Below are 14,899 nucleotides of genomic sequence, written 5' to 3'. Positions count from 1 at the left end.
AATCATTTCCAGCCTTAATGTTACTGCTGTTCTTATTACTTCCTTCCTCCTGCTGCTGCTAGAATCAACACTTCTGCAGATCTCTCTCTAATAGTGGTCATTTGTCCCAATGACCACTTCCAGCTCTTTACAATGGAGCATGAGCTTTTGGAAATGATATAGCCAGTGACAAGGGCACAGCTGCTATTGGTGAAGGAGACTGTGGTGCAGCAGGGATTTTGAGTGCCACACTATCAAATGGCACAGCAAGCATAATGACGACTGCACTGCTCGGCTGCAAATCTATCTCTCCCTTATGGTGTTAAAGGACCAACTAATTGTGGTGCACCACCACATCCTGCCGTTCCACCTATATCCAATATGCTATCTCTAACAACTTAGCCAGGATGGTGCATGGGCTGTGTCAACTGTTGACCATTTTATGGTAGAGTCATATTTTTCATTGTGGACTGTACAACTCCATCAATGTGATGTAGTGGTCTCCCATGGCAGTGATTGTTGAACAGCCTTTTCTACTGATCACTAGCATACTTCTGATGGTCCCAAAGTACTGTTTGGATAATCTTCAGAATCCATGTACTGGGATCTTGGAATTGTGCTGTTAGGCTCAAGGGGTGTCTTGGGGGTGTGTATTAAGGGATTGGGGAAGGTTTACAGAAATGCACAGGTATGAAACCAGAAGACTTCTGGACAGAAGAGTGAACAGTCCACAACATGTCCAGAACATGCTAGTCCCAGTTCTTCTGATGCCCTGCCATTAAGATGGAGAGCTGGGTGACAAGGATTCAAGTTAAATTACTCCACAAGGCTGTCACTCTGAGGGTGTTATGGAGTGGTGCAAACCTTGTGGGTCGCAAGGAGCTGACTTGAACTTCTGACTCTGGTCATTATCTAGGTCTTATGGTGTGCCAAGACGGCAGAACATATGTTTGATGAGCCTCTTGGTTCAGGAAGTTTCACTCTAATACAGGATTGTGCATGCCTCAGGCAACTTTATAAAATATTCCATGGCTACATGCACATAGTGATATTAGGTATGTGTAATTGAGAAGAGAATAAGGAGGTCCTTAGCCACCAGTTGTATTAGGGCTTCTGTCTGAAATTACTGAAAAAAACCCATGTGATTGAGAGTCTGGACCCTTGCAAGCCGTGTATTTAGCTGTACATTATACCACCAGCCCACCAGTGAAACTGATGTTACAGTCATTTCAGTTTTCTGGATACCCTAAAATGTCTCACCCCTAGCAGTCTATGTATTCCCTGGAGGATTTGGTTGTGGAGGCACAAAAACACTAGACATTGCTGAAAAAGTTGTGGCTGTGGGCCAATATGGTGCTGTTCGCCCACTTTGGGTGTCACCCCTTTAGTAGCTATTCTCAAAGTGTAGCCAGGCTGTGCTGAGTTTTTTAACTGCAAGACATTCAGTGACTGTTGGCCTGGTGTTGATTGGCTCCGACACAATGACTGTATTCCTCAATGAAATAAGCCTTCAGAAGAAGAATAAGCATTTGAATGGCATCTGTGCTGGATGGTAAAATTCCACTGCAGTGCTTTTACCCCCTCAGGGTTTTTAAAAGCTAGGTGAACGTGTCATTTTCTGTCCCCATTGTAAACTGGTGCCCATGAAGAGACCAAAAGCTCCATAGAACAGAGACAACTGCTATGAGTTAATTATGTCTGGAGCAACAGTTCTACTCTAGTCTGCTCTTGCAATAGATTTTGTAGCCATTAAGCAATGGCCACAGTTTCCAATTAGCACATCCTTTTAGACCATCATTGATGCCAGCAATCTGGCAAGATACAACAACAATAACTATTTCTTGTACTGTATACCATAAAATCACACAATGAGTGTCACAATGGGCTTTAAGAAGGCCCTTTTTGACAGCACCCAGCCTTGACTCTCTAAGAAGACAAGAAAAAACTCACAAAAATACCCTTGCAGGTAAAAAAAGATGTAGGAAAAATTGGGAAAGTTAATTCAGAGACAGAGATCCCTTTCCAGATAGGTTGGGCATGCAATGCATGTCCAGAAATGGGGAAAATGCAATGCACAAAACAAAACACATCCTCTTCGCAGATCTTGTTGGCCAATCTATCATTGCCACCTCAGGAATAAAATACAATAGTTCAATGGTAATAGTACATACTACAGAGCAAAATGCAAGAATGGATTATATCATAAACTAAATATAGAACTATTGTAGAGTATATGAGGATACAGATTTGTTTAAAGTCCTGGAGACCTTGGCCAACAAGCTGTCTTCCCCACTACTGGCCATTCCACAGCTGAGTACTGTAAGTGCTGAGCTGGCCAATCTGATGAAAGGACCCTTCAGCCCGATAATTAAAGTGCTCCTTTATCAGAGATGACTTTTCCATACACAGGCAAACAACTTGGCAGTAGAGCAGAGGTACCATGTGCCACATGTCAGTGCCGAGAAGAGAAACAGAGTAGGCGAGCTTTAGTAACAGATTATAAAAATATTACTTATACTTATGCCACATACTCACACTTTACATGGAAGAAATTTCAAAATGCAAATTGAAACTTGTTGCTCATAAATAGTCAGATTACATAAATTATCTTTAATGCAAAATATTTTTGCACATGCAGAATAATTTCTCATAGGGAACATTTTTAGTGAGATCTTTCCATGATTGTTGTTATCACCTAACTTCTTTTTGCTCAGGGGACACAGACAGCCGATGACAAAAGTGGTTGTTCAAGCAAGGCCAAAAGAATGGGGAGATGCCTCTTTATCAGTATACTCTGCTGAGGTTTGTCTGCCAGTTCTGCACAAATCTGAGCCTTGTGGTATGCCACCACCAGATAGAAAAAGGGAACACATAAACCTAGAGTTAGGACCAGGAGGTTAATTGTACTGAAAATAAATAAGAGTGTCAAAACATTGAAGTCAAGCAGTCATTCAAACAAGCCCAATGCGTAACCTTAAAATCAAGTCAAAAATAGCCTTAGCCAGAAGTCAAAACCCAAAAGAATTTTGATAATCCAACACTAGAAGTATTTGGGTAAGTATTCACACTCTTGGAAGATATGCTAATTGCAATGTCAACGTTCATACTGTCACATCCATAATGTTCTGTTTGGCTTCCGAGGCCTTGTCTCAAGATATTGGTCACCACATCATAGCAACCATTACCCAAAAATGTAGTATACACTAAAAAACAAGATGACATCACAGAAGAATTCAAAATAAAGCCAAAGCTAAAAATAATATGAAATGTTAGTGCTTTATACTTTTAAACATTAGAAAAAATAATAAAGACCCTAAGGTTTTTTTTTAAGATGAAAATAAATTTAAATAACAAATGCACTCAAAACCAAATCATAAATTATGGCTTTTAAGAGTATTCCAACATATACTGCTTTGAGAGCTGTCTGGATTTTGGTAGGTATGATGTCTTTTTTGCTCATTGCTCTTCGGTGATTATGAGATTGCTGGGTGGGCATGAGATATCTTAAGGTACTGAAAGGTGGATATGCAGTTGGACCTTCTGTGGGATGTACACTTAAACATGATCATCATTTGAGAAGAAATGCCTCTACAAGTGATGTCTTTTCTGCCCATGCCCGGCCTCCTGTAACTGTGTCCTAGGAAAATTAAATTCTGTCCTGCAGTTGTCAAGCACATTCTCTGTTTTTTGTTCAGGAAAAACACCAGAATATCAGATCTACTGGAGTTCACAGCTCTTGACTCAGGATCAGATGTGCAGGTAGGCAGCTGACACAGGGGGCCTCCTTTTTTTTCAAAGTTCTGAAAATATCTGTTGTTGTGGTCAAACTCATTGTTGAGAATGCAGTTGAACAGGAAGAGTGTCTCCTAGGTTGATCACATGTTTGACCAGATGGGTTCACCCCAAAACCTCGGGAAAGGTGGAAAGCAGATTATAGAATTCTTATTACAGTTCCTTCAGTTACCTGCCATGGTGAGGGCATTGGGTCTCCAAGGTTCACTACCCATAGTGACTGAAGTATCCTGTTCCATGACAGGGGTAATAAAACGTTTGGGGTGTGGTGCAGTCAGCTTTATCTGAGTTGCTGGTTGAAGCAGCAACAGTCCATGTTCTGTGTATTTGAGTACTGGATAAACTGTTCCATCTTAGAAAGTCTGAACTCCTTTGTTAAAGTTCAGCTGCACCCCAGTTTCTTTTTAAATAGCCCAGCCTTAAAATGCAATAGGCTTTTATAACCACCATCAAGTGTGCAGAATAAATCACTGCTCCCCGACACAGAACTGGATTCTTGTTGCTTCTTTCATTGCTACAGTTTCACTGGTAGATACAATGATGCAGGCTTGGGTGGAGTACAGACTCATGCTAGCTGATAGTACTTTGGGCTGCACTACTGTAGCCAAGGCTCCTGTTTCCACTAACACATTTACCATTTGGCCATTGATAGAGACAGGCAAGTGGCAATAGTCTCCATTGCTTTGCTGATCCATAGCCACCAGCCTGCACTTTGTTGCACATTATTGTACCCTCAGAACTGCTTTATGGAGAAGTGCTGTCCCTTTCACACTGGACCACTGTAGTCTCCCACTGGCTTGGGTCTGTTAAGGTGTCTACTTCTTTTAATTACATGGTAGGATCAGTTGCATCTGTGATACAACTGTAGAAGACAGCACTGTATCTTTGCATGGGGGACCAGAGGACAATCTTCTTCTCCAACTGTGTGGGCCTGTCAGGCTTGCTCAAACGCAGTTAATACGTCAGTCCTCATTGCTGCCAAATCCCCTTGTACAAGTTCCTTTCTCAGTATGAGTTCACAGTACAATAATTCTTTGTGCATGCTAAAAGGCTGGGTGTTAAGCTGTGCAAGAATGCATATTATGCCCAATTATATTTTGAGGTTGAGGAAAAAGGAGAGTAAGCCCACCTTACGAGGGACTGAATCTCTGCTGAAAAGTTATCCAGTATTTCACTAGGCATTTGCACCCAGGAGTGTACCTGCTGTTATAAGCCTAGTGGCATTTCCACATGGGTGGACTACGGTGGCCCTGAAGGGCAAAACACAAACAAAAATAAAAACACCAACAAACATACAGAAACTACAAAAAATAAAAAAAACACATACAAACAATTGAAAACACAAATTAAAATAATTGAAAATAGCAAATAAAAATTTGAAAACACATTAAAATAATTGAAATAGCAAATAAAAAATTGAAAACACAAATTAAAAAAAAGAGAAAACGCAAGTGAAAAAGTGAAAGTGCAAACAAAATATTGAACATGCAGTTAAAAAATTGAAAACACAAACTAAAAGAAAGTCAAAACGGAAATGACCTCGCAGAGGAGGGGCGGTGGGGTGTGTGAAATTGGCGGAAAAGCCAAGGAAGCATTGGTAAAGATATTACGTGATCCTGACGAAGTTTAGTGCAACCTGTAAATCTTATGTTACTGGTATAAACAGATTAAGGTTGATTAAAGTAACACTTTCTAATTTCAGAAGGTCTACGGCTAATCTTTCCTTTCACAGATATACATCGCGTTTGCGTTGTGCGGTAGAGTGTCTTGTGGGCTCGCGGCGTGATTTAAGAAAAAAAATCTGTACGTTCGAACGGATTTCGAAATTGGGAGCGCTAGTTGTAAGTATAGTAAATCTCCGTCTTTATTTAAATCGGCCAGTACAGTGATCCCTCGCTATATCGCGCTTCGCCTTTCGCGGCTTCACTCCATCGCGGATTTTATATGTAAGCATATTTAAATATATATCGCGGATTTTTCGCTGCTTCGCGGGTTTCTGCGGACAATAGGTCTTTTAATTTCTGGTACATGCTTCCTCAGTTGGTTTGCCCAGTTGATTTCATACAAGGGACGCTATTGGCAGATGGCTGAGAAACTATCCAGCTTACTTTCTCTCTTTCTCTCTCTCTCTTGCGCTGACGTAGGGGGGTGTGAGCAGGGGGGCTGTGTGCAGCTGCTTCCTGAAGGACAGGCTGCACGGAGCTTCGCATACTTAAAAGCTCAAAGGGCACGTATTGATTTTTTTTTATCTGTCTCTCGCTATCTCTCTCTCTTCCTGCTCCTGACAGAGGGGGTGTGAGCTGCCGCCTTCAACAGCTTTGTACCGGCGGTGCTTCGCATACTTAAAAGCCAAAAAGCCGTATTGATTTTTTTTTTGACTGCTTGCTTTGCACTCCTTTGAAAAGGAAGATATGTTTGCATTCTTTTAATTGTGAGACAGAACTGTCATCTCTGTCTTGTCATGGAGCACAGTTTAAACTTTTGAAAAAGAGACAAATGTTTGTTTGCAGTGTTTGAATAACGTTCCTGTCTCTCTACAACCTCCTGTGTTTCTGCGCAAATCTGTGACCCAAGCATGACATTCTAAAAATAACCATATAAACATATGGTTTCTACTTCGCGGATTTTCCTATTTCGCGGGTGGCTCTGGAACGCAACCCCCGCGATGGAGGAGGGATTACTGTATATGTTACGAGGAGAAGATGGATGCCTAGTATGATATTAAATCTCATCCTGGCATTCTGTCTCTTTTTAGTGCAGATATGTTTTGCGGGACAGCCTTGGAAAGAAAGCCATCATTTTGCCCGGAGTGTGGCAGGTCTTTGGGGTTTTTGCCACATGAAAACTCGGGCCATTGTGATTCCAGAAGAAAAGATGAAGCAGCGGCTACATGCAGCTTAGGTTCGTAGCTAATGTCCTACGTGTCGGTTTTACAATAAAGACGCCGTTAAACTTTATTCCATGTCGTTCCTTTCTTAAGGTGAAAGAAGTTCTAGCACTCTATCGGAATTTCTTTCATTCAGAGACCAAAAACAAAAAGAGAGATGTAAATGGTCGAAAAATACGAAAAAGCATGTGGAAAGGTCTGTGCAGGTATGTTTTAGATATAATATGTTTGTGTGTAGTTTGAAGAAAATGTCAAAATCAGGACCTAATTGGTAGTGGTTTAATAATGATTTTTTTTTTATCTTACACTAAAACATAATCGTTAGAGTTCTGTAATAATTTGTTATTTAAGCAAAATAATTTTAGTAAAATGTATATACAGTTCATTTTTTTAAAATTCTGTCACGTTTTCGTAAAACTTGCTGCAGATACAGCAAGGAGAGTTTTTCTCATAAGCATCAAGTGAATGACGTTCCCCTAGGTCGCACTCATTTATTTTCTCACATTTATGTACAAACTGTATAATTAAAAGGTCTAAACATTTTAAAACAAGTTATCAACACATGATTTATAATTATAGAAACACATTTAGTGCTCTTAATAACATGGCAGTATCTGAAAAGCATGATTAATTTTATTTCAATATTGTCATTTATTGTCACTGTGTTGTAATTTACAGTTGTTACTTTTTAGTTATTTAAAGTCGCTTATGCAATTTTAGGTTAATGTTGGAATAATGACTACACGTAGTGGCGTACTGAAAAAGGAGAGAGGAAAACAGTTGCCACTGCATGTTTCGCCATTGTACTCCAAAAGACAACTTTTACAGGCAGCTGAAAGAAAATTGAGAACATTTTTTAATATTTCTGATGAGCCATACCAACTTTTACATTATAATGGGTCAATTGTGGATAAAGTACCTGGGACTGAAAAACCATTTATGTTACAAGATTTTAAGGATGCAATTGGAAAACCATTTAATAGACTTAGCTTTTTCATCTGCACTGAGAAAGAATACAGTGAACTTGGTAAGTAAGAAAGAAATAAGCAGTTATATTTTTTGGCTTTTGTTTTATTCAGATTGCAGGATCATTCCTGTATTTGTTAGTTTTCATTATAACAAACATTTTGAGCTTCTTACTTTATTTGACTGTCTCCATATGAAATGCACTTTGATGTTTTTTTATTAAAATGCAATAATTCATTCCTTTAACTCAAAAAAAAAAAAAAAAAAAACCCTGATGGCATTGCATTGGATATGATGATCAAAAGACTGAATACTATGGCCTACTACTGTTAATTCTGTATTCATCGCTAATTGCTTTATGTAAAAATGCATTAAAATTTTACTTTTGTACCAGAGAATAAACTTGAATGTAAATGCAGTTGGGAAAAAATAACTAGTTTTATTTGTACTCAAGTCCAAAGTTGTGCAGTGTGATCTACTGAAAAATAAAGAATTTACAGTACCATCCTGTTAAGAATGTACATATAACTTATTCATTGTGATGGTGACATAATTTGCTGAAGTAGTAATGTCCATATTATGTTCACAAAGGATTTCTTTTTTTTGTAGATAAGACTGAAGATAGTGATAATGAAGTTGTAGTTCAGCCAAAACATTCTGAAGAAGATTCATTGAATGACACACTGGTATTTAATGGTTAACTCAGTCATATTTTTAAAAGACGTGATAGAGATTGATTGTTGAAATAACATTAATATGTCTCCTTATTTGTATATGTGTGTTTTTAAACCTGTCAGTTGTTTACTACTAGTTACATGAGTGATGTCTGTAAAATCATTTAACCTATGTGCATCTTTTTTACTTTAGTTATGATCCAAACAATACGTGAGTGTTTTTTTTCTCTCTCTTTTCCAAGCCGTGGTTTCAGAGCTCACCAAACACTACAGCCATTAAAGCCAGCCATGTGAATTCACAGGTAAATTATTATTATTATTAATATTATTAACTTTCTGTGGTGGGTTGGCACCCTGCCTGGGATTGTTTCCTGCCTTGTGCCCTGTGTTGGCTGGGATTGGCTCCAGCAGACCCCCGTGACCCTGTGTTCGGATTCAGCGGGTTGGAAAATGGATGGATGGATGGATGGATATTATTAACTTTATATAATTCAGTTTAACATATTGCCTTAATTTGTCTGTGCTCCAGACATTTAATTTTAAGGCAGAAGTGACAAGAAATTTCAGGTGATATAGTCAGTTTTATGTAAAAATTTCATTGGTTTTGACACCAAATATATACAATGTATATAAATGTAGCAACATATATGTTTGCTGAATTTATTTTTAGCTAAAAATTAGTTAAATTTCATAATAGCTGTATTCTATCTTTAAACAGTTGAAATCCTTGTTAACTCAGTATTGCCTCCCTTTATTTAGAACCAGATAGATTCATCTGAAAAACAAACGAAGTTTGATGACGGAGCAGCAGCAGCAAAGGATGCAAGTGAAGGTGCTTCCAGTATTGAAAGGGGTCACTGGTACAGGTACTGTCATGCAGAATTAGAGGTTTTCCTCCATACAGTATATAGCAGTTAATTTGTAAATTAAAAGGGTACAGACATGCATTTTTGCATAAGGACATTAATGGTGATTAATCAAATTAGTTGGTTAAGGTTTACAGGACTCAGAACTGTAGTGAACAATATGTGTATTGAAAGAATAGTTAAACTTAACTGTGAAGTTTTTCTCCAAACAAGGCAACAAATGACAAGTAACTTATGATTTTATCTTAGATGAACTGGTATGATTTCTACATACTGTGTAAGAATGAAATGTATTAATAAAAAGGTTGTTAAATTGTTGTTTTAATGTGTTAAAGTTAAGTACTTTCTAATTATTATGTTTTATGCAAATGACCAGGGTCTAGGGGATCTGTTGTTTATTTTCTTTTGCAGTTTTATTTTTATATCTTTAATGTAACTGTTGGATTTTTTTTAACCAGGCAGCTTTTTTGGGTAATTAGTATAATATAGAATTTAAGATTCCAATGTATAATTTGTTTTACTTCCCGATATAGAGAAATGTTTAAATTATTTTAACAAAGCCATGAGATTCTAAATACATGTATTTCTTTTATTTAGAAATTATACTGAGGTGTATGCACCAATCCTTATTGAAGATGAAGATAGCACAACAGAACAGGAGTCTGTGGAAATTGTGGAATGGTAAGGTTTAAAGTGGGTTAGGAAATACTTAATATTTATTACAAATTTATATTTAAAATACCACAAATGACTTGCAGCCTGTTACCACAGACATTGTTTCAGTCTCTTCCTGATGATGCACATGTGAGGCTAACTGAGGAGTTTAATGAGGGATAACCCCACAGAACTGAACTGCATGAAGTAGGATTGATAATGTTGGGAGGAAGTTGCCAATGTGTCCCTTCCTTCACTCCTGACAAAAGCCATAGTAAATTTGAACAAACTTCAATTTACTGGTTATTTTTATCATAATATTTATGATATGGTTTTACTGTATTGTCTTATATTGTACTTTGAGTCAACGTCTCTGCATTTTATACTTTGTTTAATGTTTTGTCATGATATGCATTCATATTTTCTCTTGGGGATTAATAAAGTATATCTAATCTAAATGTGTGTGTGCTATTTTAGTTAATTGTTTATTCTTCTATATCTGTCATTCAGTAGGTTAACAGAGCACAATATTCCAGTGGAAGAAATCTTGGCTGAACTTGCCAAACAGATTCAGTCTAACAAGGTGTCAAGATTTAATATAAATCGTGGAGATATCTGGGATGGAGCTCTCCGTGGGTTTAGACGAAGCACTTATAATCCCACTTATACTATGTTGGTAAAATTTACTGATGATTCTGGCAATACTGAACATGCAATTGATGCTGGTGGACCAAAAAGAGAGTTTCTTCAGCTCTTAATTCAGGATTTACAGTATCGAAGAATTTTTGAAGGCAAAGAAAATGAAAAATATTTAAGGTGTGATAAAGCAGGTAAGTATACAAGAGTGCAGTTTTAACATGAACAGTGTTTTTTTTGGCTTTGCCCAAATTTGCATAAGCAAGACATTAAGAAAACTAGAACCTACATAAATAAAAAGTGTGACGTTTCCAGACCTTTTCCTTGTACTTATGTTTTGTTTTTTAGACAGGGTTTAACACTTTATCTAATTTGTATCTTATAGAAATTAAACTGGTTTCTGAGACATATTTATATATTAGCAATATGGAATTTCATTATCTTATGTTTTAACCTACTGAATATCAGTGACATTTGTTTTACTTTACTGTTTTGTATGTCTGTGTGTAACTTGTATATTCCTTTTAGCAGAACATACTGATTTACAGCTCCTTTTTTCTAAAGCCCTTGCCAATGATGAGTACTTTACCATTGGAAGAATGATTGCTGTATCGCTTATCCATGGTGGTCCTGGCCCACAGTTTTTATCTCGTAACCTTGTGAATTACATTGTGGGAACTGGTGAGATTTCTCCATCAATTGAAGATATATCCGATCCTGATATTTACAAGATGCTCCAAAAGGTATGACTAATATTAAAATATTTTGTGGTGTTTGAAAAGATCTCCACCTTATGAATGTTCATCTCTTACATAGGTCTGTGGTTTTTTTTCCTCAATATGGTGTTTTCTGTCATTTTATTCTGTGAACCCACATTGTCCAATTCAAAATGAAAGGTGGAAGCATTAGATACCAGTCAGTTATAGAGAGCACACACCTACCCTTGTTTATTATGGGGTAACAAATAACAATACCTGCATGTGATAGAGGAATTTGAAGTGCCAGATGCCCCTTCCCCCAGCACTGATGAAAACGACCAAAATCCACAGACATTGACTAGACTGGAATACTGTAACTCCCTGTTTTATACAGCAAAGAGGTACCTTTTTAAATATGGCATCACAGTGGCAGGTTACATTTTTGTAGAGAACAGTCTGAAGTTTGTTACCCCCCCACCCCCCAAAATGTATGGTTCAGTTATTTAAAAAAGCATTTAATATACTGTTTCCTTACATTTGTTATATGTTTTTATAATATTGGTGTTTAATATTGCAAGTGCATGTCTGTGAACATCTGATAACCCTGTTGTATATTAAATCCAGATAAAAATGGCATCAAGTCTAAACATCCTGAGAGATACTATAGAAGAAAATGGTACAATGCTTCTGATAGCAGGATGCTTTAACCATGTTAAAGAAGTTGATGAAAGAGAGAAACTTGTTCAGGATTATCTGGAATGGTACTTTTTTACAAGAAACAGTCAATGTATTGGAAGGTAATCTACATTTTGTGCAACTTAGAATAGTTGGTCCTTTTGCTGTGTCTTTTAAACATTATTTAAAGTGCCCATTTGTGTCCTGACCTTTTTGTCTTTTGCTTCATCACAGATTTAAAGATGGATTATCCACTCTCAATCTACTTGAAAAAATGAAGCAGTACCCAGGTGTATTTGTAAACTTTATGTGCTTTTCTCAAAGCAAGATCAATGCAGAAGCCATTGAAGATATTTTTAAGATAAATTTCAGTGAGGCAGGCAGCAGCTGGAGACATGAGGAAGGAAGAACTGCTGCCTATTGGGCAGACTACCTCTTGGATATTGAAGGTTAGAAAAAGTAAAATAATATTTTTAACCAATGTTATCAGTGCATTTGCCTGTGTTGATATTTAGCAAGAAATCTGCAGAAGGTGGTAAAAGATATGTTTCTCCTGCTTAAAGAAGAATGAAATATTAGTGTATTATACTCACAGTTGCCATAACATGTTTGTAAATGTTGAGATGCTTTATCTAAATAAGGGAGTATTTAAAACATTTTGGGAAAAGTTCTATTTTGTAAATGTTTTAAAGTATATTTAAAAAGGCACAGAGGCCCAAAAACAATGTCTATAAAGTACTTTACTTTTTTCTTCTCCCTACAGCCTCTGATAAAACTTCAACTTGTGATCCTTCATTAGAAGACATTTTAATGTTTGCAACTGGCCTTCGTGCTATACCACCATTAGGACTGCAGCCAAGACCAACAATTTGCTTTCACCATGATGGGTCACTACTGCCAGTAGCCAACACTTGTGGCAACATCTTAACTCTGCCAATCCATAAAACCTATGATAATTTTAGATTTTATGTTAGTTTTGGAATTTTAAATTCACCAGGTTTTGGCCAGTATTAACCTGAGTCACTTATAGTATATACACATTTCACAGTAATCTACTGTAATGTGCAGTCAGAGACAGAGCCTGAAAAGCTTTAACAAAGAGTTGGGAGCTTCCATCATCAGAGTGGGTATGTATGCTACATACTTTTTGCCCAAAGAGAATTAGAGGTGAGAAATCACCCACAAAAAAGACAATAAAGAACCACCTGAGATGAAACAAGCAATCCTGTCTAAGAGAACTAGAAAAAAAGGGCAAGACAGCAAGTGCCAAGGATTGTTCACTATACCTCTGAATTAAAAATAGAATCCCTGTCACGATAAGCTCCCCTTCTCTGTTACAGCATTTCATGTATCTGCCCTTGTACGATATCAGCCTTAATTTTCTACAACTCCCTCAACTTATGATCCAGTCCTTTCAATATGTGAAATGTAAAGACAGGCTGACAAGCTTTAATTGATTTTGGTTAGTTTTAAAATGTTCAGAGTTCTGAAAAACATGAAGTTCCTATATATTTGGATAAATACTGTATTTGGGATGCAGTGAATTAGTTATGGATGTAGTTAACCTCAGTTTAACCAAGGCCAACAGTTTCACATTCTGTGTTCTTTAAAATCACAAAACAATGTTTCAGACATTAGACATCGTTATAGAAAATCTGCATGTGTTATGCTTCTAAAGTCAAAAGATTTATGTAAAATATTGAGATATCCTTTATTGATGAAAGTAATGTATAATTCTGTAACTTTGGAGTCTACAGTTAAGAAATTATTTGTTAAATTATTTACAAAATGTTTACATGATTGTTGTATGACCCTAGTTCTTCACAATCCTCTTTTATCAAACTGCATTACATTTCATTTGTTTGAGCCAGAGTAATGTACTATACAAACCATTCAATACTTGACAGTTTAAAAAATAAATAAATAAAGTTATCTTTACAAATCAGCTCTCTCTTTCAGCTTCAAGTATAGGTCAAAGGCTGATTCCCATGTATGTGGTGTCTGAAGATTATTTTGCTGTTTTATTAATGTTAAGTATTCCTGGATGGCCAGATCTCCACACATTGAAGTTTCTTCACAGTAAGGTGATAGATCCTGAAGACAATTCCGGTTCAGTAGATATCCACAATCACTTGCTTGAAACCTAAGAGCAAAAAAAAAAAAAAAAAGTTTACAGCTAAACGGCTGGTTTAGCTAAGGATATTATAAAACAGTCAATATATACTGTACTTGTATTACAAACTAACATAGCTATCACTTGTTACATCTAACATTGTATTACCGGTGTGGTAAACTGAATAACTCATTTGGAATTCCTGATGGACAGGATGACATTCTTGAAGGTCTCATTCTGTGTTGGTTCCAGAGCATCTTCGCCTCATTCAAATCTTTCTGAAGAACAGCAAGAAATGCAAAGCGCAGCAAACATTTATGCTCATGACTACCATTAAAATGGCCATATTCTTTAAGGTCTTCTAAAAGCTCCAACCAAAATTGTGATCTGTAAAATTAATGGAAAGAATCAAATATATGAAATGAGAATTAATTTATTTTTGTGACTTAAACTGTATACCTAACAAAATAAGTATTTTTCTCCTCTTTTAGAATATAGTTTCTCTTTTAAACCGTTAGTCAATTTTGTTATTCCAAAACAATAGTTTGAAATCTGGTTTATACAGACAGTAGCCTGTCTTGACAGCAGTGAACACAAGTTCCGAATGTAAATATGATTAATTATTTTGTTGCATGTGACAGCGGAGGGGTTGACACAATTCCCTCATTGACTCCAGCATTCAAAGTTTGAATAGCAGCTGGATTCCTACCAGTGTGCATGTTCTCACTTTGTGTGTAGTTCCTTGAAAAAAGTATACAGTTGCAGAAAATTAGGCACTGCAACCCCCACCCCAATTGCATTAGGTGGGTTTAAGAATGTTGAAGAAATTTATATAAAGGGATGAGAAAGAAACAGACGTGTTTAACCACACTGTGACAATGTAATAAAGATGTAAAAAAAAAATCACAATTCTAATAAGGAATTGCAAAAATGTAACCATATTTTAAAATTGTTAATCT

General features: G+C 36.7%; 1 protein-coding gene across 3 annotated transcripts; it reads left to right on the top strand.

The window, feature by feature from the left end:
- Nucleotides 1-6,540: 6,540 nt before the first annotated feature.
- LOC114649457 (uncharacterized) lies at nucleotides 6,541-14,370 on the top strand. 3 transcript variants are annotated; one of them, XM_051924157.1, is made up of 12 exons: nucleotides 6,541-6,672; nucleotides 6,752-6,864; nucleotides 7,086-7,138; nucleotides 7,379-7,685; nucleotides 8,234-8,310; nucleotides 8,541-8,600; nucleotides 9,058-9,164; nucleotides 9,762-9,845; nucleotides 10,329-10,648; nucleotides 10,983-11,197; nucleotides 12,062-12,276; nucleotides 12,591-14,370. In XM_051924157.1, the coding sequence occupies exons 4-11, from the start codon at nucleotides 7,394-7,396 to the stop codon at nucleotides 12,065-12,067; spliced, it is 1,161 nt and encodes a 386-aa protein (XP_051780117.1). In that variant the 5' UTR covers nucleotides 6,541-6,672; nucleotides 6,752-6,864; nucleotides 7,086-7,138; nucleotides 7,379-7,393; the 3' UTR covers nucleotides 12,068-12,276; nucleotides 12,591-14,370. The 3 variants fall into 3 exon arrangements, with proteins under 3 accessions (XP_051780117.1, XP_051780116.1, XP_028654780.2); XM_051924156.1 differs by having other exon boundaries at nucleotides 6,752-7,138; XM_028798947.2 differs by lacking the exons at nucleotides 6,752-6,864; nucleotides 7,086-7,138.
- Nucleotides 14,371-14,899: the final 529 nt, after the last annotated feature.

This window comes from Erpetoichthys calabaricus, chromosome 3 (genome assembly GCF_900747795.2).
Source record: "Erpetoichthys calabaricus chromosome 3, fErpCal1.3, whole genome shotgun sequence".
In the NCBI taxonomy this organism is placed as follows: Eukaryota; Metazoa; Chordata; class Cladistia; order Polypteriformes; family Polypteridae; genus Erpetoichthys; species Erpetoichthys calabaricus.
This window is presented reverse-complemented; position numbering and strand designations above follow the sequence as displayed.